The sequence below is a fragment of the Sinocyclocheilus rhinocerous genome, unplaced genomic scaffold (assembly GCF_001515625.1).
Source record: "Sinocyclocheilus rhinocerous isolate Xijiao unplaced genomic scaffold, SAMN03320098_v1.1 scaffold196, whole genome shotgun sequence".
Taxonomy (NCBI): domain Eukaryota; kingdom Metazoa; phylum Chordata; class Actinopteri; order Cypriniformes; family Cyprinidae; genus Sinocyclocheilus; species Sinocyclocheilus rhinocerous.
This window is the reverse complement of record NW_015633546.1, coordinates 1,307,537-1,331,492: the sequence shown is the minus strand read 5'-3', so window position 1 is coordinate 1,331,492 and position 23,956 is coordinate 1,307,537. Positions and strand designations below refer to the sequence as shown.

Genomic DNA, 23,956 nt, shown 5'->3' with positions numbered 1-23,956 from the left:
TAATTAAAAGACAAATATTTTGTCATTGAAAATTTCTTTAAAATAGTATTAAAATATTGTCTCGTTCTAGTGAACCAAGTTTCTGTATTTTGTCTCATCTCGTGAGCTAAGTGTATTGTCACACCCCTAGTGTCGATAAACAGTGAGCAGTAAAGCAGGAATTTTCCAAGTGTATGTTATAGCTTTCATTCTTCAGGTCAACCATATATTCATGAGAAAAAAATCAGTTTGAATAAGGAAAGCAATAACTTTGCCATAGTATCCATTTGAATGGTTGTAAGTTGTAACACAGAAATAATGATACTGTGTGGCTGAAAAGACTGTGAAGCTGTTTCATTCATGACAGACAGCTGCTCTCTTTAGGTCAGTGGCAGCGCGAATGCAAATTTAAATGTTCAAATCACACTGGTGTGATCGTACGCTGCACAGACGAACCAACAAGTGATCACAACATTGATCGCACACGGTTGAGGAATGAAACGGACGAATCATTGGAATTTAGGAATAGAATCACGTTGGTGTTTGAATCGTGTTTGCGATCTTTAACGATCTATTAAATTAAAGTGCTTTGTCATGTTGGTGGTGACACCTCTCTTGCAACATGTTTAGCTATCACAGTCACAGATATTATACTTAGCGTTTTTGGCTTGTGATCGCAAATGTAGCCAAACTTTGGAGCGCTTAGATTAGCGAGCAAGGTCCTGGCAGATCGCTAGGTCCGGTCCTCACAGATGAAGAAAAAAAAAAAACGCATAGGAATCGATAGGCGGAATCTAAATTTTAATTTGACAACAAGTATCCGATTCCTGACCTTAAGTATCCGATTCTGGAATCGGAATCGATTTTCAATTCCCAACCCAAATATACACTAATGCAATTAAGCTTGGAAATATTCAGCCTGGTAACAGCCCATACAGGAAATAAAGTCTGTTTCACATCCTAACCTGTATGCTAGTAGTGAGTTTCTGGAAAATCTCGTAGATCTGGTCCTTGAAACCACGACTCAGCATCTCATCCGCTTCATCCAGCACAAACATTTTAATGTACTTAGAAGCTGGAAGAGGGGTGAACACAAAAAGATAGAGTAAATGACATAACACAGAAATAACACGCAATAAAATAAATAAATAAATAAACAGGGTCTGGATTCACAAGATAAATTTAAGTGAAATTCTTCAAAAATTCTAATGAAGGTCTCAAATATTTTCTTAAAAAACATTTTTTAGGAAAAAAATTATAAAATGACGTAATGTAATTATCAAATTAAAAATGAGGCCCCTATTTGAGTAATTTTTATACTTAAATACATTTTTCTTAGTAGTTACTGAATTCCAAACTCAGCAAAAAGTCAAGTCATGCATAATCATGACAGATCATCGTTCACAATAATAAAACACTAGGTATAAAAATATTAAGCATTACATTATTGATCTATATTTCAAACAACACAGTTCAATTAAACATCCTAGCTTTTAAGACAAGGGGTTATAATAACTTTAAGAGGATTTTTAGGAACATTCTTTTCAGGAATTTTGAAAAAAAAAAAAGATAAGAAAATGTTTAAGAAATATTTTTGGAAATACAAAATAATCTTAACTTTACTGTTAAGTTATAAAATAAATTATTCTTAGAACTTTTTTGTGAATCCAGCCCCAGCACTAGATCTCTCACAATATGGAGTACTCACAGAGGAACTTTCGATTAAGCATGTCGTAGACGCGACCTGGGGTTCCAACTACAATATGCGGTGCCTCTGCCTGCAGCTTTTGGACCTCATTGCGCACATTGGTCCCACCGATGCAGGCATGGCACGTCGCACCCATATAGTCTCCAAGAGCCAGAATCACTTTCTGGATCTGTATGGACAAAGAAAATCAAGTGTAATGTAACCTTTAAAACATTTCTATGACAAAAAGCACGAAGGTCTGTACTTGCATTGATGGCAAGTGTGCCTCTATCCACAGCCTATTGCATGTAAGTGCTACTTATCGCTGTTTTTTTTTTATTACTTTACACAATACTACATACTAGCTTTACATTTCCAAGTAAGCACTTCCATTTTTATAATAATGTATTTACTCACAAACACAACTGAAATCTCTCCCATACCCAAAACATAGTCATACAGTCCTACCCAAAAGCAGTGAGCACAGAGACAGCACTAACCTGCTGAGCCAATTCACGGGTGGGTGCCAGAACCAAGGCCTGAGAACCTTTTAGCTCTATGTCAATCTGCTGCAGGATAGAGATGGCAAAGGTGGCAGTCTTGCCCGTGCCCGACTGAGCCTGTGCAATGACATCATATCCTAGTGTGAGGAAAAACAAAAGGCCAGATAATGAGCTCTGATAGAAACAGGGTGTTCTTCTTCAAGCATGCACAGATGGGCAATGGCAGCCTAAAGGGGGGTCTCACAACGGACAAAAAGCACAATAGCCCTGTTGAGCCAGTCTTTAAATCTATTTTCTAGAAGTGTATGTACTCCAGTGGTGCCGCGCATTGCCTGTCCGCGGCACCCAGCTATGACTCTAGAGGCAGTTCAAAATCCCATAGCTTTCCATTAAGCTACATTATATTTCTTCCGAATCATTGTTAATGCACATAATAACATTGTCGTTTGTGTTTCTGTAGCTTGAATGGCTATATGCTTCATATAGAGAGCTGTAATACAGATCACACTTTCTCTTTCTGTCTTTTTTCCCCTAACACTGAACTTCAAACTCATCAACGTAACTTTGTTCATTTTTGAAGTGAACTTTTGCTTGTTTGGTGAACAGATGAACTGTTTTGGACTGTCATCTTCAACTGAATGTGAATTGTCCAGTGTGCAATACTTGTGAGTTGTATTATGTGCCCAAAAGCTCATTCATAGAAGGTGAACATATAATAGATAAGGGGGTCTGAATACTTTCCGTACCCACTGTATATATATATATATATATACTTAAAGGTATCTTACCCTTGATACAAGGGAGAATAGCCCTTTGCTGGATGGCAGAGGGCTTCTCAAAACCATAAGCATAGATTCCCCTGAGAAGAGTCTCACGCAGGTTCATGTCATCAAAGCTGTCCACGATCTCATGCCAGTTACTCTGCAATTACAGGGAAAAGAGTAATTAGATGATGATTAAGATACAGAAGACCACGGACAAGCTAATCTTTACTCCATCTCGCTCTGAAAAGAAAGGATTTGCTATTTGTCACTCAATGCATAATGCATAAAGGATAACAGGTTGGCAGTTTTTCAAAAAAAAAAAAAGGGGGGGAATCGCTGACCCCTACAGTGAGGACAAGACAGTGAAAACAACTGACAGCACATTCAGTGCCAACCCGCTTCTCACAGCTGTGCCAGGAGAGACATGCAGGGAAAATATATATAGTGTTTATGTAAAATAGTTAATTGTGAAAAATTGTTATGAACTCACTTCAATGACTCCATCTGGCTCCATGCCCTCGGGGCCATTGTCTCTAGGTCTGCAAAAGAATTAGCACCATACACATTAGCACCATACAGTTATTCATGACAAATAGATATTGTATTGATCTATCAATGGAAAATATGCTGCAATAGCAGCAAAACAGCAAATCAGCACTGTAAGGTAAGCAGGGCAGTGTAACATACTTCAGGAATAAATAAGAACATTATACACTAATATTCTTTGTGTGTTTATTTATATATAGACGTTATGCACTAATATTCTATAAAGATGTCATATATTATGACTGTATGTCAAATAAGAAAACAAAACAAGATTTCATCTACCATTAAGGCAATATGACATTAAATTAGTAACTGTAAATCGGTTTCCATATACAGTTTTAAACAGAAAATGTATTTAATAGAGAAAAATCAGCAGAACAGTTTTAACTGTGTGCAAAAATAATGAATGGAAGAAAAACAGGCTTTACTCGGGGCCACTAATGGGTTATGTGTCCAGCAGTCTAAATCAATTGGATTGAACACATTAAGTTCATATAACAACACATCGTTCGCGATCTGAACCATAATTTTGAGCCTCTTGAACGTTCACCGTCAATATCCTCAAGCAGGCCCGTCTGCTAAGCGCTCATATGCTAACGCCAGTGGGTTTTTACAACTCATTTGCGACATTCAAGATCAGCAACCACAAGCTACTTCCAACAGCATTTAGAAGCGGGATTACTATATCGACTGACAACATGTATGCATATGATTTCTAATTCATAAATAAATACGTTAAGATCGTTAAATTCCGTCTGCCCTACCTCCCTTCATATTCTGCCGACATTATCACGAAGGGCGAGCACACCGCGAAAATGTTTTATATAGTTTAACACGGGTTTCTGTAAAATTGTGATTGCTGCATTCGACCATCAGTCAGAATATGCCCCGCCCTTCGCATATTCTCATTGGTTAGTACAGACGTCACTCAACAAATGGTACACGCCTCCGTCACGTCAATCATGCCCTAGTTTACATGTAATTGGACTAAAGCTAAACCTCAAAATATCATTCGCTTGGCCTACAGTGGCGTAGTTCAGCGTCCATAGATTTCCAGGTATGGTCATTGCGTATTCAGCACTGTGAATGTGAAGTTTGCTATTACACAGAAATACTTGGTTTTGTTTGTCGTTTCATAGGAACTAGAAATTCGCACACTTAATCTCCATGATTCAGATTTTTCTTTTAGAGTTTTTTGTTTTGTTTTCAATCTTACCGAGCTTTAAATAATTGTATATGATTTGGCTCTTTCCTCTGTAATTATTTTAAATTATTTCTGTAATTTAAGCATAAATATATTGTAAGAAGTGTGTTATTGATAAGTGAATCCTCGCCTTTTTCATCCTTTTTATTTTATCATACCTTGGCAGTTTTAATATTACATTTTGTTTTGTTATTATTTTAATATGCATTAAAAAGGTACGGCTGGCGCTGTGGTAACTTCAATACTGTAAGAGTACACTCAACACACATACAACTGTTTGTGTTTTTGTTTTTGACTCCAAGCACAGAAATTTAGCAAGTCTAGCCTGTCCACCAAACTGTAGGCCTATTTTTATAGTTAGTTAGCTGCTGTATTTATAACCATTTTGAAGTCACCACATTACAAACTACTACACAAGAACAGTAACCAGAAATTGACGAGGCTGTTATTTTCTTAGTTTTTATTACTAGTACATCTTACAACAACGTATGCATCTCAAAAGATATAAAACAGTTTAATTTACAGCTGCTCTTTTTTCATCTTTTCAGTTTTGCATCTTAAATCGCACAGATACATAACAACAGACAAACAATATTGAACAAACAGAACTGCTCTTATAGTGTCGTGGTCCGCATTGACTCTCAGTAAATGAATATCGCATTACATTTTTAAAATGTCTGCAAGTCTCCTCCCTCACCAGTCGATGGTATTACCTTTAACGTACAAGATACTGACATCAAGATCATGAAAAATAAAAAATATAATTGCCAACAATACTGCGGCACCTAAAGAACAGTTCACTGAGGTCAGCTCCCCCTCACACTTCTAGAAAACAACTCCTCTGGCATTTTGATCTGAACAAACAAACAACTGGGCCGAACAGAGGATGGCATTCACCAAGTCAAAATACAAACTGATTGAACGAAAAGAGGGTTAAAAACGTTTGCACGTTTCCCACCTAAATGCTGTCTGGACTTGGAGCTTATTTAGAAGTGGAAGATGTCACGGTCTCACAGAGACAGTTTACAGTGACACAGTTCTTTGTACATTTGTCTCCGTAGCTTGGGCATATCCTGCTGACCGAAGCTGAAAGGCTGTTCCAGGGCCAGGCACTTACAGTACTGGAGAACAATGACAAGAAGAGTGAACATGTGAGTGTTAAAATAACACAGACAATATAAAATACAAAAACGAAACTGACTAATGAGGGAAAAAAAAATGCTAACCTGAAGGACAAAAGCTCCACAATCACTGTCATTGTTCTGCCTGGCCACATTCTAAAACATTCCAAGGACAGAAGAGTCAACAGCACATACACAAAATGGCTTTTCCACTCTCTTTTATTTCTTATTTCTCAAATACTTTTGCTAACGCACAAAACGCGCACATCAAATTCACCTTTCACCCTACCATTTTGAAAAAGCCTTTCCACCCTGTGTAAAACTCCTTCTGTTCTCTCTTGACTGCCTCTGCTTGCAGGTATTTGGCAATGTGCTGTAAAACAAAAAGACAGGCTAAGAAATGGTTCAAGGAGCGTAGCCATTAAAATAGCCTCATTAGAACAAACAACACCTACTTTGGGGCAACGACGGTTGAGGGTCCTCTGAGAATCGAAATATGTGATGCTACGCTGAGGAACATTCACACACACTAATGACCAGTGCACTTCCAGATGAATAGGGATCAATAAGAACTTCTTCTGGAAAATATCAACCTAATGGGGAGATTTAACAGTGGAATAAACAACAGTGAAATAAACGCAATACTACAATGATGATGTTGTATCCACCTTACTTTTTAACACAAAAGTTTTTTTAAAAAGTCGTGCAAAAAGCAATTAATCAGCTTAACTTTACAATCCTAAAATGTGCAAGTATTGACAAAATCCAGACAAAATCCTTCCCCAGTACTAACATTTTTTGTCCACCGTTTGACCCCATCGTAACCTTTCGTCCGAAGTTTGTCATAAAAGAAGCTGTTGAAAAAGTGGACCTGTAAGTTAAAAAAACAAGGCACGGTGAGACAGAGAGAGAGAGAGTGAATGAGAACTAATTCACTGTTTTCATAGTCATTTAACTGTCTGACGTACAGGTTCATATAATGGCTTTGTCATGAGTCAAATGCCCTTGTGCTCGTATGGGTAAATGTGTGTGTGCGCATGTTTTTCCTACCTTTTCAGGAGCAGCATCCATGACCAAATCCCCATACATGTTCATGACCTGGGTGACGCAGTGAGTTACAGACGTAAGAGAGAGAGCTAACTCAGCACAATCCCAGAACAAGGGCCCCCCATTCATCAAATAAAAGAGCCATAACTGTAGATATCTTCTCTATACAACTCTGACAAGCTGATGTAAAAGACAGTGCCATAATAGTGACAAAAGTACTGAGAGAGTTACAAATTTGATCAACTACAATGAAAGAGAATATGACATTAATATCACAAAAATATTGGGGCTCATTCACTAATAACAACAAGTGTTGTTAAATGTGCCAAAAAGGTTCCACACACAATTTCTAGTGGATTCAAAACAGGTGGGTATGGACATAATTATTTATTACCCTTCATTTAATATGTTGATGAATCTGAAATATGCTAAATTTAAAAAAAAGCACAATCCCCATATATAATGAAGTTTGCACAACGTGACGCATTCTTAAAGTCAAGTGTGCCATATTTATAGGATATATATGGTTACAAAAGATTTCTATTTTAAATGTTCTTTTGAACTTTCAGTTGATCAATGAATCTTGAAAAAATGGATAACCGTTTACACAAAACTATTTTCAACATTGATGATAAGAAGAAATGTTTCTTGAGCACCAAATCAGCATATTAGAATGATTTCTGAAGGATCATGGGACACTGAAGCCTGGAGTAATGATGCTGAAAATGCAGCTTTGCCATCACAGGAATAAATTACATTTGACAATGTATTCAAACAGAAAACAGTTGTGTTAAATTGTAATATTATTTCACAATATTACTGATTGTATTGTAGGTTTGATCAAATAAAAGCAGCCTTGGCGAATATGAGAGACTTTTAAAAACGTTTGAACGATAGTGTATGCCTCCAATACAGGAATGCACTGTGATGTGATAAAATGAGAAAGACTTATTGTAGGGTCACAATTTGAGTTGGTTCTGAATTTTATCCAAGCTATAGAAAAACGATCCAAGAATGTGGCCCAATATTAATAATAATGTTCATTAATAATTACAAATTATTTTTAACCAAGAGACCCACCTGATCATTGAGCCAGTTCTGACCATAAAGTGTGCTCAGATCATCCATGGTGAGGACGTGACGTTTGTAGTTTACACGAAACCCCCGCATCGCTGCACTTCCGGACATGCGCTGGTAGGACTGCATTAAATGTTGCACCATTAACTTCCTGTAAACAGGCACAAGTTAAAATGGTATACAAAATGAGACTTCTTTCACCAATGTGGCATTTTAAATATCAAGATTCAGTAAGCCTTGTGACTGGTGTGAGCCACCTCTGACCTGTGAGGACTTGAAAAGCTCTCGTTAAAGATCTCCCGAAGCTTCTTCACCACCTCATCCACATGGATGGGAATCAAACTCCCATACTGCTGGAGAAACTCATCCAGAATACCTGAGAAAGAGGAGGAGTGAGAGAAGAATAACCATACTACATATCCTATGTTCCTGTTCCATATTAAGGAAAAATGATATGTTGTACCTTGTACACAAGAGATGTGTTCGCTGCTAAGCTGATTCTGTGGGGAGGACTTTTCCCGTTGAGACTGGACAGTAGCAGGGGAGGCCCGTCCCTCCCTGTCCCCCATGACTGCACCATGGATACCATCCCTTCCTTTCGGAATCCCATGTGTGCTACAGGAGCCTAGGAAATCAATAGGGGTCATTAATAGCCAAGGAGGAGGATAAATGAACAGATGTCACAAGTTGGAATGCTTTGCCAGTCATTTACCGTAGCTTACCTTTCCTAAACAATAAAATAATAAATATTAAAAGAAATCTATTAATTGTTTATTTATATTTAAAAAATGTAAATTATTTTCATTAAATTAACATTACTAGCACAAATAGCACTATTTTAAAGGGGTCATATGATGCTGCTAAAAAGAACATTATTTTGTGTATTTGGTGTAATGAAATGTGTTTATGCGGTTTAAAGTTCAAAAAACACATTATTTTCCACATACTGTACATTATTGTTTCTCCTCTATGCCCCGCCTTTTTGAAACGCGTCGATTTTTACAAAGCTCATCGGTCTGAAAAAGCGAGGTGTGCTGTGATTGGCCAGCTATCCAGTGCGTTGTGATTGGCCGAATATCTCAAGCGTGAGACGGAAATGTTACGCCCCTCACGTACTGCTGATGCCGTGTCCAGCCGGAGCGACGAGGAAGGAAAAATTGAAATCGCATCATATGACCCCTTTAAATTATATTTTAATGCATATACAAATGTTCACAATTTACACTTCAAACTGAACAACTCAATTTAAAATAGTCAGGTATCACATGCTAAACAATTACAGGGACAGTTGAACCAAAAATGAAAATTCTGTCATTAATTTCTCACCCTCATGTCGTTCCAAACCCGTAAGACCTTTGTTCATCTTCGGAACACAAATTAAGATATTTTTGATGAAATCCGAGAGCTTTCTGAACGGAACGGAAATGTTCCCAGACCCAGAAACATAGTAAGGACATCGTTAAAATGTTCCATGTGACATCAGTGGTTTAACCATAATATTACGAAGCTACTAAAATACTTTTTGTGCGCTAAGAAAACAAAAATAAACGACTTTATTAAAGGGGTCCTATTATGCTCTTTTACAAAGTCTTGATTTTGTTTTGGGGGTGTACTAGAACAGGCTCTCATACTAGGTTGTTCAAAAAACACATTATTTTTCACATATTTTACATTATTACAACACCTCTCTCCCCAGTCTGGCATGAACGGTTTTGCGCAGCTCGTCAGTGAACAACGGCTCTGTGTAGTTAATGCTGCTCAATGTGAAAGCCTGCACGTGATGGAGATTTACCACTGATTACAGAACCGGCTTTCTGACAAGATGCGCGTTAAATATCGCATGCGATTTATCGTGCAGCCCTAATTGTAGTCCAAACGAGTCATTCGTTGTAGTTTTTAAAAAGTGATTTCTATTCAATAAAAAACCTCCTTTTGAAGTGGACTTTGAGCTTTGTAACTTTGCAGATCTTTTTTATGCTCAAATAGCAACATTACAGACTAACTAAAGTTGAAAAAGTGAAAAAGCTTAATAGAACCCCTTTAAACAATTCTTTGATTTCGTGTCACCTTCCACTGCCATTATCAAGAGTAACAAGTATTCTTGTAGCTTTGTAAAATTACGGTTGAACCACTGATGTCACATGCACTATTTTAGCGAAGTCCGGACTATTTTAACGCGTCAGTTGTGTTGCTTTCTATGCAGGGTCAGAAAGCTCTTGGGATTTCATTAAAAATATCTTAATTTGTGTTTCGAAGGTGAACGAAGATGTTACAGTTTTGGAACGACATGAGGGTGAGTAATTAATGACAGAGTTTTAATGACATTTTTGGGTGAACTAACCCTTTAATCTGATCAACTCTTTTAAAAAAGTTGCAAAGACTAACTTGTTTTCCAAAATTATACCACAAATGTCAATAAGAGAGTTCATACTCACCAGATAAATCAGCTTCTCTTTCTTCTGTTGTCCCCAAACGTCCTTCTGGGTCTCCATTTAACAATGAACTGCCAGGCGGTCTCTGGAAAGGTCGACTGCCAGAGTGGCGGCGTCTGTGACATCTGCGTACCCTCCTGTATCCCATAGTTCCTGCCCATTTGGCTCGCTGACGCCAAGTTCTCCACTGCTGGGCCAAACGGTAGCGAATGCTCAAACACCTCTGGCCCCGATACCGCAACCGGGCTAGCTTCCTCTCTTGGAGCAGACTGGGGCTAGTCTGGGCCAAGCAGAGGGTAAAGTCATCTGTAACACTGACATCCATTTCCACTAGCTTTGAGTGCTCTGGCGAGCCCCACTCCTCATAGTCACCTTTATCATTACACTGCAAACCACCCTCGACTTTCCCGTCCACCAGATCCTCTTCACTCTCCATATCCACATTTTCCTCCTCGTCCTTCACCTCAGGGACAGTATAGTCTGCACCCCACATTCTGATGTCCTCCTCTCTGCGCCCCAGTTTGAAGTGGGATGGGCTCGGGGCATGTTGGGCCATGGCTGGATTCATTAAATGGCCACCTCCAATGGCACCCCCACCCCCAGCGCCCTCCTGCCCTGCGGTCAGCGTCAGCTCATTGGACCAGTGTGTTTGAGCCAGGCTGCTGCCACTGTCTCTCATGATCCAGGAGCACCCTGCGACCTGCGCCAGCCTGCCTCCTCGCTAATGCGTGACAGAAAACATGACAATTGTCAGAGCAAAGAACCAACAGAATGCTAAATGCAAAAAAATGTAGAACGCAAGCACATGCAGTGACCTGAAACGTGAATAAAACTCTAGTTGTCATTTGAGATACGAACATTAGTAAGATCAGCAAGATTATTTTTTGTGCATTTTAACTGGTTTTCTTTCAGGTCTTTGTGCTGAATGCACAATTAGCAACAGTCCACTGGACCAAACTAACAACCAGAGAATAACAAAAGTGTAAAAAAAAAACCCCACCAAGCTAGTTAAAAAAAAACAGACTTTTATATGAAAAGGGTCTAGTCTCAATGTGTTTAGTATATGTGTCACTAATAAGGTTCTTTTTGACCTAGTAGCAATTTTTAAAGGACTAGTTCAATCAAAAATTTAAATTCTGTCATCATTCACTAACCTGCGAGTTTTCAAACCTGTATGAGTTTATTTCTTTATTGCTTTATTCAGTGGCTACCGTCAAATGTTTGATTTCCAACATTTTTCAAAATATCTTCTTTTTTGCTCAGCAGAGAAACTCACACAGGTTTGGAACAACAGGTTTGATTTTAGCACACCAAGTTTTTAAGAAGCACAGATGTTGATCAAGTAGCACGGATTATTTGTTCACTTCAAGACTAGTAATGTGTTGTAACAAAGTAAATAAGCTCAATTTCGATTTAATGTGAACTTTAAAAATAAACAAAAAATGTAATATATTTTAATAATACTACTAAAAAAACGAATAAATAGTTCTAATTTTGTATTTCAATCAGGCCTTCCTTGAGAATATGTTTCATTGTAGGGCAGTTATTAGAGGATGGCCTTGGAGATTAAAGTAGAAAAATTCATAACTTATAACTATATAACTAATGAGGTGTTATAATATGTCACAATACATCACAATCCAAAAATATGTATTGTAGATAGTGATAATACGTACGGTGTATAGTTGACCCAAAATGACGCAGAAGGTCACACATTTCAGTTTCTGTGTTTATTATTATAGTGCACTGTATATATAATTATTAATACATTCAAACTAAAATAGATTAAAATGTTTAAATGTGGGGGTCAGAGTGCAGTGTTTTAACATAATTCTGTATTTTTATCTAAGCAGAACCATGAATACTTCTACTCTGGTGTCACAATTGCTCTGTGCATGGAGAAATTTTAATAAACAACACTTTTTATTAACTGTTCATCATGTCTTAATTAATAATAATAATAATAAATACGCGTTTTACTAGTTTGCCCTAGTTTAAAGTATCATGAGAGTATGTATTGTGTATCAAATCGTCACATGAGTGTATTGTTTAGCCCTATAATGAAGAGTTACGTTTCTGATGTAGCCATCGCAGTAATTTGTTATTGACAGTAATACAGAGAAATGTTAGGATAATGCATTCATTTAAAGGTTTATGTAAAATCGCTTTACCTTTTAATGTTATTTAAAGCGAAACTAGCACATGTATGTGGCTGTATTTTGTCCATGCAGTTGTCAATGTTCACGCAAGAAGAGAGTCAACGCCGCAGCGGAGATAAACTCGATGCGCTTTGTTCCGCTCTTTTACTCTGAATTATGTGAAAAGTGTGAAGTGGAACAGGCTGAGCCTCGTTGATACACCAGTCTGGTACTTGGCTAAAATTATATTTCAAGTTTTTAACAGAACAGAGCGCCACAAGCATTGGTCATATAACGCATCATTCCAGCGGGCAAATCAAGCACCGATCACAAATAAACACTGCTTGGCCTCCGGTGTCGCGATGCAGAAAATGTGGGGTGTCGGCACCACCGATTACTCACCGTTTAACCGCAACCTCAAGCCAAGAGCTTTGGCGTTGTCTGCCAACGCAAAAAGCGGGTAACTAAGTTTTGCGAGGATATAAAATGAAATATAAAATAAAGGCTGATTTAAATCTTGGCTCATTCAATGAGAGCTGGCGCTTCTTTAGGGCGAAAACACTCTTCTTCCGCCGCGTTTCTATGACGTCACGTCGGTGTACGCACGCGGTGGACAGGAACATGAACTACATCTGAAAATAATTTATAATACGACATGACCCAATAATGCTATTTTAAGTGTTTCCTCAAGCTATTAAACACATTTTTAAATATTTTTCTCAGAAATTAGCCATCAACACCCCCTTCAAACCATTCAAATGCCCCACGCATAACTAAAAAGAGTAAATAAAATATTACCAGTCTGTGTATATATTGAAATATTCACAGATATTGGTAAGAATTAATTGTGACGATTGGATATTAAATGACAAGTGTAATATTATGTTCGTGACTGATAAATAGTACAACATTAGAGCACCACAGTTCTAAAAAAACGTAACTCTCCACTGTGTCTTTGAAATTATGTAAATCCATATCCTCTACTTCAGAGGATAGATTTTTTAAAATCACATCAATGTTTATTCAGGTTGTTACTTTCAAACCTTCTGAAAATCTGGAGGCTAGTGAGGATTCTGTGTGAATCCTACAATTATGTAGGCTACCCCTAAATTGGTGAATTATCAGTCAGCTCTCTATTGGCAGATAACTGCTGAAAATGGCATAGTTTAATCTTCATGTATGCCATTCTGGCACAATGGCAGCAGAAAAAGCCTTACTCATGCACTTCAGTTTGTGAACTGAGATCAGAAATGAATATTCCTAATCAGCAATGATAATCTATATGTATACCTTTCAAAAATACTCTATGATGAAAATCTATGATAAGCTTGATAAGGCAAATGTCGAGTTGTTCATGACAACTTCTTTCCATAGACGTTCAGTAAAAAAAAAAAATGGATGGATAGTGTAATTACTCTGAACTTTGTTGTCATAAAATTGTTTTAGAGGTGTGGTCACAGAAACATTTTCTTTCTTCTAGAGAGCAAGGAGATTTCAGTAGGAAATGGATTATTTAATATTCTTACAAAAGAGAAAATCAACACTAAAATATTGTTTATCTATAGCCAGACTGACTTTGTAAAATGCTTTTATAGTGTGATTTTACTGATGTTAGAACAAAACAGAAAGTACATACAAGTGGTAAAGGTAGTGATACTACATATGAATATTCCAGAATTTTTTTTAACCAAGAACCACAATCTTTCTCCCACTCCCTACTAGCCAAACACACTGCAACGCTGTCCTGAGTCACCGGTCTGCTCAAAGAACATGAAGTCCTGCAGGACAACACAGAGAAACAATAAAATGAAATATATGAATGGTCATATAAAGAAAGTAACAGGAAATAGCAAAACTGGTGGATGAATGAATGTTTTTGTGTCATATCTCACTATAAGGAAACATGCTCCCAGCAGAACTGCTTTCATCCTCACATCCAAGTCCATGGGAAAGTTAATGCCAAAATTATCAGTATCAGTCAGTGTCTCTTTGATGAAGCCAGTCCACTGTTTACTGATGCGACCAACAGAATGCCCATCCTTACCGGTAATCTGCGCCAGAGGACAGAAAAATAAAACACAAACTATTTTCTTTTGGTCTGGAAAACACAGTGTGAATATCCTTATACCCTGATATGTTTAAATATCTCAAAAACGATTGCAGTCACACATACGTGGCAAACGGACACGATAACAGATAAATACATACGTCAAAATCCACATCCCCACAGCAGCTGATGGCACACAAAGGTCCTTCGATGGACAGCACCTTTGTTTTGGACATGTCATAGATAGAGAACTTGGGCTTAAACATGTGCCAGTCTTGCTTGATGTAACCAATTGTATTCCCTGGTGGAGCCTGTACCTCCATCTTCAGTCAATGTCCCATTCCGACAGGAAAAAGAATTGGAGAATAGGTTATGTAAATACACATATAATATTTATTGTAAATTTTGCAATTTCAGAAAATCTTGTTGAAATTTTTTTTTCCTCTGTCTCTCCAAAGGTCAGAAAAACTGCATTCTGAGTTGTTACCTCTTGAAGACAGCAGGGGAAACAGCATGATGTGCAGCGGTAAGGTCTGATTAAGTGAATCACTTCCTGATCAAAATTATCTTTTATCTGCAGCTCAAAACTCCTCAGAGGGCCACAGATATTTCGTGTGCAGCAGTCGGTGTTTTCTTTAGCATGGAAGATCTTTTGACCCATGCTGTTCTTAATCTCATACTGGTTATTAGTCTCAAAGCCAATAATGGCTGGAAAAGAAGATCATTTGTTCATTAGCATTTGACTTATAATTTAGTGTGTCCAACAAAAAGACAAAGATTTAAAGTTGTATATGACAAAAATGTTTAATAACTTCAGAAACTTTACCTTCAAGGAGCTCAATCTTTTGATGGACTAATATCTGGTCAATCTGTAAGAGCAGACCAGAAAGCAGATATATTCCATTGTACATTTTCCTATTATAACATACCAATTATTGTGTACACCTTTGAGGGATTGTTCAACCAATAATGGAAACTCTATCGTTGTTTACTAAACCTCAGGTTGTTCTAAACCTGTATGAATTTCTGGTCACACTTTAATGTTGGGACCAGTTCTCACTATTAACTATTAACTATGACTTTTGCCTCAATAAACAATTAATTTGTTGCTTATTAATAGTTAGTAAGGTAGTTAAGTTTAGGTATTGGGTAGGCTTAAGAGATGTAGAATATGGTCATCCAGAATAAGGCATTAATATGTGTATCATTAGTACTAATAAACAGCCAACATGTAAGTGATATGCATGCTAATAAGCATCTAGTTAATAGTGAGAATTTGTCTCTAAACTGTTTTTTTTTTTTTCAAACTACTTTCTTCAAAACAGAAGAAAGAAACAATTCAGAACAAAGGGTGAGTAAATGATTTTTTTTTAAATGTAATTTTAGTTTGAACTGTTCCTTTTTGACATATTATATTACTTACTTATTGTGACAATTGGCAAATGTAATTGTACTACTCTTACCATCTTATTTACATGAAATAATTCATTTTTCATGACACACTCACCTGTGTAAGGTACTCCAAAGCAGGTGGGACTGCCGCTGGGTTAGAATAAAGCTGGGACATGTTGAACTAAATAAACAGCAAAAGGGTTTCTAATAGAGAGAAAACAACGAATTCATTATTCCACACACTTCACAAATAAAACAAACCATTGCGCCATTAACTGGTGTAAAATGACAGGAAATAATTGATATTTATTTTTTGTCATATAGGTCCACAACACACTTAAATGGTTAAGGAAAAATCACCTCGATCTCTTTTTAAGAGACACTAATCCACTGAATAGAAAGTGTTTGAGGCCATTTCTATTATAATAAATGTTTAGCTACTTTAAATCACAGAATATGCTGACAAAATATCCTGCCTATGAAAATGCATAACAAATAGCATTTTCCTTTTAAAAAAATTTGCATTAACTTGCAAATTTGTAACCCGAGACCATTAAGCAAACTACAGAAGTAAAAATGACATACTCAAAAATGAGATGATGCTTGAATTGGCAAAACTAAATCCAATTTCTATATTGTATATGCGCTTACCTCACGTTAAGTAGCTGATTGTTGAAATAATGACAAGCACAGTGTTACAGCCGATCGAGTGAAGAGTCATGCACCTGTACTACAGCATGTGACTGGGGGAAAGTGTGCATACGTGAATGTCTCGTCACACCCCTTTGCCCACACTCCCTTTGGATTTTACTCACAGAAAGAGCAGTGACGTCAGCAAACAAAACAGTGCAAATGAAAAGCGGCTTGACTTTTAAAGAACATTTATTTTTTAGAATTCACTGCTGTAAATGGTCAGAAAAATATAGCATTTCGTCATCTTTCAAACATATACACCTGTACATACATGTACTATTTACACTGGGATGCAGGACACATGAACAAAATAAGAGAAATCTGTTTTCAGTCTCAAAATCAGACAGAATGTTTTTGACAGACTACACAAATCAAGCAGTAAAACTTTCTAAATACGCTGATGATATCTGCTTTACAATGGTCAAAGGTTAATCTGAGAACATCCTGTAACAATAAAAGTGAGGATATTCATCACAAGGCTGAAAACGTTACTTAGAAAAAACAATTACATTGATTTGAACAGCGTTTGAGAGTTGTACAGATCTGAGCTGGAGGTGTTCCTTATCTACCACACCTATTTGCACTTAAGTCTTTCATACAGTGCTCCATGACCCAAATAAGGTGTGTTGGTTTAGTGCGACACCTGTGCAAAGGGGCTCCCAGGGGCAAGACAGAAAAACACTGGATTAGAACGACACCTCTTTGCTGGAAATTGAGTTGTTTTAATGGATGCTTTGTACATGGTATTTGGATTCATAAATATGAAAACTTTGGGAGAAATGTTGTAAAATGTCAAGAAAACTCAAAATCTTAATTGTCCTAAAATACGGTCAATTTGCCTTGACTGGTTTTGTGAGATTCATCCGTCTTGACATATAGTCATGCAAATAAGTGCATGAGTTTTAGTATGCCTTATACCTGAAAAACACTTGAGCAGCCTTTCAAACCAAGAGCAGCCTTTCAACACAGAACAAAGGAGAACAAATGGAGTCATATAAATCAACTTTTTTAATTTAACAGAAACTAATTAAGAGTAATCAGAATAGTAAAAAGCACAGGTATGAGAACGTCTCATTAATTTAAATACACACACAGCATCTGCTCCCATACATTCATTCTCGGTGGTCTCTTTTAACCGTGGAGCCCCGAAAGTCCCTGCATCTGTAGCAGTAGAAAATATCAGGTACGTTGGACTTCTTAATCTTAGCGCAGGACAGATGGACCCATATGGAGCACTCGTCACATTCAATCATGGGACGTCCGGCAAAAGGCTTCCCGCAATAACACGTAATCAAATCCCATGAATCATCACCTATAATGGATAGAACAAATAAAGGATGGTTGAAAGATAAATAATGATCAGATGTTTTCTTCAGTTTACATTTATGACAGAAATGTTATTCTAGCTATATACATTAAATATACTACTAGCACGCCAAGTCTATTCAGACACTTACCAGACTCTACCATAATATCCTCATCAGTCACCAATGTGTCCGTTTCGCAAGAGCTCAGGTCTGTTTCTTGATTGGACTCCAGTTTAAGCCCCGCCTCATGCATGTGTATGGCCTGTTCTGTTAGCTCCTCCTCCTTTTGAAGCCCCTCGTTCAAAGGGCTCGTGGATGGAAAGTGTCTCTCAGCCTTTACCAATCTCTTCATTTTCTTTAGTGCTGCTTTCGATTGTTTGTGCGCTCTTGCCTCCGAGATGCTTTTTCTCGGCCCTCCTAAAGAGAAGCGTCCGAGTTTCTTCACCTTCTTCCGCTCAGCTTTACTATGCAGATGGATCTGGTTCAATCTCATCTTGTCTAAGGAGCTGTCCGACTGAAGATGGCTGAACTCTGTGCTGCTCCTGTCGGTCTCAGCTTTGTGGACCAAACTGTGAATGTTGTCGAGGCTGGAGTGTGCATCTGTCCAGCTATCCTTTACGGACCCTTCGCCCGAGAGCTCAGAAAGCTCGTGTGCACATGGAGATGAAGATGGAGACCATGAACTCTCCTGGAAACACACATCACCACAATTTGCCCTATTTATCTGCATACGATTTTGCATTGCATGGTGGAAAATAAGCTTATAAAACAGTCGTGGCTTAATATTTTTCAACAAACCATATTGGACCTGATCAATATTTCTCATTAATGAGTGAATTAATATATTGAATGATGCTGTTATTACTATATTTTTAATAAGTTTAGCCCTTTTGATTAATTCAATATATAAATAATTCAAATTTTACATGAACTACAGAAGAAAAAAAAAAACTGTGATGATAGGGGATTTAAATAAGCATAAAAAATGTTATTGGAATGTATCATTATATAATTTATAACAATCAGAGAACTGCCAGTATCATCTCTACTGAAATCAATGGATTTAAATAGATTCCTCTGAATTCATGACTGCTCCTCAGTCTAAATTTATGAAATCTACATCTACAACAAAGACATTCATTTACAACAAAACATCAAATGCATTAATTTTAGTCACATAAACTGTCACTGTCCGATGAAAAGGATGATACATTTTTTTAAGTCCCAAAAGTGTTTGTGATATGGTAAACAGGCTCAATATATTTTACAAAAGTATTTTTAATCCTCAGTTGATATCTGAATTAAAAAGTTTAAGTTCTGTAATGGTTATATCTAAAAAACGATTTAAACTTTTTGTTTAAAATTGTGTCTGTTTTGACAGATTTCCAAAGTTTGGTTTCCACACAAAAAAATAAAGCATTTATTTAAATAAATGTGTATGTATCTCTTCTGGGTCAAAACAGACCAGAATGCAATTAGGGTTAAGTATTTTAAAACACACACACAATCTACAGAGTCAGCAGCAGGTGATTATCATGAAGATGGTCAAAGTTGCCACTTAATTGCTGTACAAAAAGACTATCATTTATGACATTCAACTCACTTCTTTCTGAGGTGGAATGTACCCAGCATAGGCCAGGACAAAGCTGCAAAACTTATTGAAATCCTCTACGGTCCTCTTCCTACGCTCTGGAGGCTGGAACAAAGAAAATGTACATTAATAGTGACCAATCATAGTGATTCACAGTACGTTTACAGTGATATCTAAAGCTTTAACATCAGTCTGTCACCAATCTGACACTACTGTCAAAATGAAAATATTTTTGCCAATTACTGTCAGCGACTACAGGCAAATACTGATCTCATCCACAGCCCATCCCCCCCATGTTCGGCCACATGTGGCCTAAGCTATAAATAATAAGTAACGAGGCTGTGTCACCATTTAAAACTATTACAGATTATAACTGTGACAGCACTTACCAAAGCCTCCGTTTTACAATTCCGGACGGTGTCTGTAAAAGAAACAGAAGAAATCGTCATTACTGGCAAAACCTGTTACTGTTAAATGCTGAAACTACAACCTTAAATGAACTGTCAAGTTAGCTTTAGCCTGGGCTATTTGGATACTGTTAAAGTAACTTAAAAGTAATTTCCTTACGTGATTATTGGAATGCTACAAACGTACGAAATCGAATTCTAAACATTAAACTTTGTTGCAAATGTTCTGTGAACTCAGTTGCTCGAGTAAACATCCCACATCCGAACAGAAGCTGCTTATGCTAAAAGCTAATGAGTAGATGCAACCTTGTCAAGTCAGCAAAACAAGGAGCCAAATTGGCATCAGAACTATTCAAGTAAGTTATGCTTAGAAAATTATATGTTATGTATCTGGAGGTAGTAGAGAGGCCATGTTAGGTGTACTTAACCGAAGAGGATATCTCACTGCTAGCATGAGTAACGTTAGTTAATCCAGTCAGGATCGCTTTGTTAAATGGGTGTTTCACGAGGCTCGTTTAAAACTTCGAGTATTGGCGTGCCACTAAAATAAAATGAAAAGAGAATACGTGTATGACAACAAAAAAGCACATATTTACCTTGGTGATGATCCATAATACCCAACATGGTGGGGTAACGTTAGTACCACAAAGTTGGGTGGTTCTTGGTGTTGGCCGTTTGATTTCCTGCTAATGATCTTGTGGAGTCACTTTGAGGAAAAGCGAAATTTCTTCCAGTTGAAAATATATGCGAGTCCTGGTGCTTTTGAATTTAACAGATAACTAATAAGCTACCGCACAACCCGAAGGGAGGTATGCCATATGCTCAGAGTAGTCTCGTCAACAAAACTGTAATACTATGCAAACGACCAGATTTTTCGACGATTAGATCATGGTTCAGCTAAAATGAAGCTGGACCGTGTATTATTTCGTCCAGACCTCAATTATCGATGATGGTGGTGTTCTCTTGTCTTCGATCCTCGTTGATCACCAGCGAATTTAAGCTGATGGCTTTAGATCTAACGTACAAAACTGCTGACACCTTGATTGTATCCACAAACGCGAGGCAAAGACGAAAAATAGCAAGTTAGCTAGCAATTTTCGAATATCGAAAAATCTAAATCGAGCTTTTTGCAACTGCATTCAACAAAGTCTGGGTTACGCGCGGTCTCGACAGGAATCACCCTGTGACGCAACCACGCAAAGAGCGCCACTTTTCTGCGTGATGCATATTGATGTGAACGTAATGAATATGCATGACAGATTGTCAAACATAATCCAAAATCTGACAAAATAGACAACGCAGTTTTTATTTGTATTCATTGGTGGAATACACTGTGCCCAGACTTTGTAAATGTCAACCGTTACGATGCATGGCTGGCTTCTTGCAGTAACGTCCTTGTGTTCATACGATGAACACAGGAAATGGGGAAACTGTGGTTCGATGGGCGCCATGTTGGATCAGATGCGCTATACATTTCCACGCATAATCTCCTCTGGGGGAGCCATAATGGCGCACTTTGTTTTTGCACTGTGTACACGGACTTCCTTAATCCTGGCAGGTCAGCTGACCAATGTCGTGACAGTTTTTTCCTCGCTCCACTGCTTGGTAGGGTATTCCGAGGATTGTCGTTCAGTTCATGCTAATACAGTAAGATTCATCGTTTGCTTTTTTTATACAATTATATTTTTATTGCTATCAAACCGGGCAGTTTGCTCCTATCTCATTTTCTAACGTTACGCAGGTGAAATCTTCTCAGTTGCTGATCAGGCTTTGCTAGTAGCCATCTGTCACCTGACATCTATTGGTTCCTTACGACAGCCTGCTAGATCTCGTAATTCAGTAGTTTTGGTCGTGTGAAGGCGTTTATTTATATATTTCTTTATTTTATCTGTGGTGCGTTAAGTACAGCAGTTCAATTCATATCATTTTCATTTGACTCTCAGCAGGAATAGTTTGAATCTGAATGGATACCTGTCGGCCATAGTGGTTCTATTAGTATGAAAGTCTTTAAATTTGTCATCAGTAATTGAAATATTTACCATAACAGTAAGATTGAAACTCACATTTGCTTTCAAGTACATTGATTAAAACTGGAACAAAACAGTAGACCTTGAGGTTCTATTGAAATTGTGAAAATTGAAACGTCTTGTAATGTTGATAAGGTTTGGCATGTGTCTTGAAACACGGAAAGATATAGGTGCAATTTGAATGAATGAACTGTTTCACACTTCCTCTTTCAGGATTGCTAACACAGAGAATGGATTTTTCCAAGCTGCCTAAGATCCGAGATGAGGACCGTGAGGGTCAGTTCGGATATGTGCATGGAGTTTCAGGCCCAGGTAAAAAATAAAAACATGTTCTAAAGTCACTTTGTTACAAAATTGAACATACAGCACAACATTCCTCCCATAAGCAGTTTATTTTGACTGACAGATGTGGGTCATGAGATGGACAGGTTACAGTCTGTGTGTCTGTTCATTGCAGTGGTGACGGCCTCTAGCATGGCAGGTGCGGCTATGTATGAACTGGTGCGTGTGGGCCACAGTGAGCTGGTACAGGGACCTCAAGTGGGAGTTCTCTCCTTTTCAGAACCTGAGGGTAAGAATTATGTGTGTGTCTTTCTCTGTATAAAGTGACGTAATGCACCTAGGAATGTGAGTCATGATAGTCTATTGGTGTAATATAGTAGTAACCTGAGGGTAAGAATTATGTGTGTGTCTTTCTCTGTATAAAGTGACGTCATGCACCTAGTTTTTTGGATTTGCCACCATGGACAGTTCTGACACTTTTTCCTAGGAATGTGAGTCATGATAGTCTAGTGGTGTAATATAGTAGTATGCATGGGGCCGAGTTCAAATTCTGATATAATATGCAGTTTTAGAATAAACCAAGCAAAATTGCAGATGAACTCAATGACCAGTAATCACCCTGTATTTTCCTGTATGGAAAGCAGTAGAATTGACCTCTTGATATAGTTTGTGTTTCATGGGAAAAAGACTACCCCAAATAAAACTAGCTTTTATTTAGGGCTGGGCGATAATTCGGTAAAGATAATTATCGCGATATAATTTTCCTCGCTAAAACGATATGAAGAGTTCGATAAATGTTCGATATAACGTTTATGCGGCAAAAGCGGAACGAAACAGTGCGACTCATTTGAATCGCGCCACACAGACCGTTTATCCGCTCGGACCAATGTTCAAAATGGCCGCGCGGCGTGAGCTCACTAGAGCAGATGCGTTCATAAAGTTATACATAACAACAATATGAAAGTAAAACAGCCAGTAGCTGGCGGTAAGTTACTGTCTTTAGAATAAGATCATGGCATGGCGATGCTCGCGCTGACCAGCAAAACCTACATATTGTACAAAAGACAAGCTAAATTGAGTCACCAATACCTCTTGTATGTTTAGTTGTCTCATTTACTTTGATGAGGAAGAGGCTGCGATGTAAAGTTTGCAATGCTAGAACTGATTGTTGTGTGCGCGGGAGGCGCCGGCGCGAACACTTGGGTTACTCATATCAGCGGAAAGATGCTTTCATTTTTAAATTTTGTGCAATATAATTTTACTTGCGTTTTTAAATTTTGGTTTCAAGCTTGTTTTGTTTTTTTATCCGCGACTGCAATACATTTGGCAGGAAAATGATCCCATATGAAGCGCTTTAACTCAGCGATGAACACAAATGACTCTGTGATTTATACTAGTTTAAAGCCAAACAGGAGAAACACTGTGTGCACTGTGTCAGTCAGAAGGCTTTTCAATCTACACATCGCCATCATTTACCATGGATTTACTGTAGTAACACTCACTGCACCATGGTATTGTGGCACAAATGTGGGATATTCACGTTGAATTTTATTACAGGAGTAATGGTATATAATTATAGTATGTATTTGTGATTAAGCTATAGCATGTGTGCATTTATACTGAATGTTTTTAGACTACTGTTTTACAGGCTACCTAAAAACCATATAGTTATATTTTTACCATGGTATTGAGGTGCTATATGTGTGGTTTTA

The 23,956-nt window shown here is 37.7% G+C and overlaps 5 protein-coding genes and 1 long non-coding RNA gene across 7 annotated transcripts in view; 2 read left to right on the top strand and 4 right to left on the bottom strand.

The window, feature by feature from the left end:
• Positions 1 to 4,314, bottom strand: part of eif4a1b (eukaryotic translation initiation factor 4A1B) — a 9,242-nt gene extending 4,928 nt beyond the window's left edge. Inside the window, exons 1-6 of the mRNA XM_016558111.1 lie at positions 4,244 to 4,314; positions 3,424 to 3,472; positions 2,958 to 3,090; positions 2,167 to 2,306; positions 1,688 to 1,856; positions 945 to 1,054 (exon numbers count right to left, since the gene is read on the bottom strand). Coding sequence (XP_016413597.1) covers positions 945 to 1,054; positions 1,688 to 1,856; positions 2,167 to 2,306; positions 2,958 to 3,090; positions 3,424 to 3,472; positions 4,244 to 4,266 — 624 coding nt within the window. The 5' untranslated portion in view covers positions 4,267 to 4,314. The remainder of the gene's footprint in view (positions 1 to 944; positions 1,055 to 1,687; positions 1,857 to 2,166; positions 2,307 to 2,957; positions 3,091 to 3,423; positions 3,473 to 4,243) is intronic.
• Positions 4,315 to 4,466: 152 nt separating this feature from the next.
• LOC107744455 (uncharacterized) lies at positions 4,467 to 7,441 on the top strand. Its single transcript, XR_001640480.1, has 3 exons — positions 4,467 to 4,536; positions 5,745 to 5,834; positions 6,863 to 7,441. It is a non-coding gene; the product is annotated as an uncharacterized LOC107744455 (long non-coding RNA).
• senp3a (SUMO specific peptidase 3a) lies at positions 5,132 to 13,085 on the bottom strand. 2 transcript variants are annotated; one of them, XM_016558110.1, is made up of 11 exons: positions 12,901 to 13,084; positions 10,364 to 11,081; positions 8,392 to 8,553; positions 8,193 to 8,304; positions 7,932 to 8,079; positions 6,855 to 6,902; positions 6,598 to 6,675; positions 6,260 to 6,397; positions 6,094 to 6,177; positions 5,910 to 5,960; positions 5,132 to 5,804 (listed from the first exon to the last, which is right to left on the bottom strand). In XM_016558110.1, the coding sequence occupies exons 2-11, from the start codon at positions 11,037 to 11,039 to the stop codon at positions 5,694 to 5,696; spliced, it is 1,608 nt and encodes a 535-aa protein (XP_016413596.1). In that variant the 5' UTR covers positions 11,040 to 11,081; positions 12,901 to 13,084; the 3' UTR covers positions 5,132 to 5,693. The 2 variants fall into 2 exon arrangements, 1 of the variants encoding a protein (XP_016413596.1); XR_001640479.1 differs by having other exon boundaries at positions 5,783 to 5,804; positions 6,082 to 6,177; positions 12,901 to 13,085.
• Positions 13,086 to 14,203: 1,118 nt separating this feature from the next.
• Positions 14,204 to 16,657, bottom strand: plscr3a (phospholipid scramblase 3a). Its single transcript, XM_016558169.1, has 7 exons — positions 16,589 to 16,657; positions 16,053 to 16,141; positions 15,372 to 15,414; positions 15,033 to 15,253; positions 14,707 to 14,868; positions 14,391 to 14,549; positions 14,204 to 14,276 (listed from the first exon to the last, which is right to left on the bottom strand). Exons 2-7 carry the CDS (start codon positions 16,110 to 16,112, stop codon positions 14,217 to 14,219), a joined length of 705 nt encoding a protein of 234 aa, XP_016413655.1. The 5' UTR covers positions 16,113 to 16,141; positions 16,589 to 16,657; the 3' UTR covers positions 14,204 to 14,216.
• Positions 16,658 to 16,812: 155 nt separating this feature from the next.
• Positions 16,813 to 21,114, bottom strand: LOC107744450 (PHD finger protein 23A-like). Its single transcript, XM_016558109.1, has 5 exons — positions 20,532 to 21,114; positions 19,918 to 19,949; positions 19,541 to 19,633; positions 18,088 to 18,625; positions 16,813 to 17,942 (listed from the first exon to the last, which is right to left on the bottom strand). Exons 1-5 carry the CDS (start codon positions 20,557 to 20,559, stop codon positions 17,743 to 17,745), a joined length of 891 nt encoding a protein of 296 aa, XP_016413595.1. The 5' UTR covers positions 20,560 to 21,114; the 3' UTR covers positions 16,813 to 17,742.
• Positions 21,115 to 21,477: 363 nt separating this feature from the next.
• LOC107744449 (V-type proton ATPase catalytic subunit A-like) overlaps positions 21,478 to 23,956 on the top strand; it is a 9,810-nt gene continuing 7,331 nt past the window's right edge. Inside the window, exons 1-3 of the mRNA XM_016558107.1 lie at positions 21,478 to 21,582; positions 22,176 to 22,274; positions 22,420 to 22,533. Coding sequence (XP_016413593.1) covers positions 22,456 to 22,533 — 78 coding nt within the window. The 5' untranslated portion in view covers positions 21,478 to 21,582; positions 22,176 to 22,274; positions 22,420 to 22,455. The remainder of the gene's footprint in view (positions 21,583 to 22,175; positions 22,275 to 22,419; positions 22,534 to 23,956) is intronic.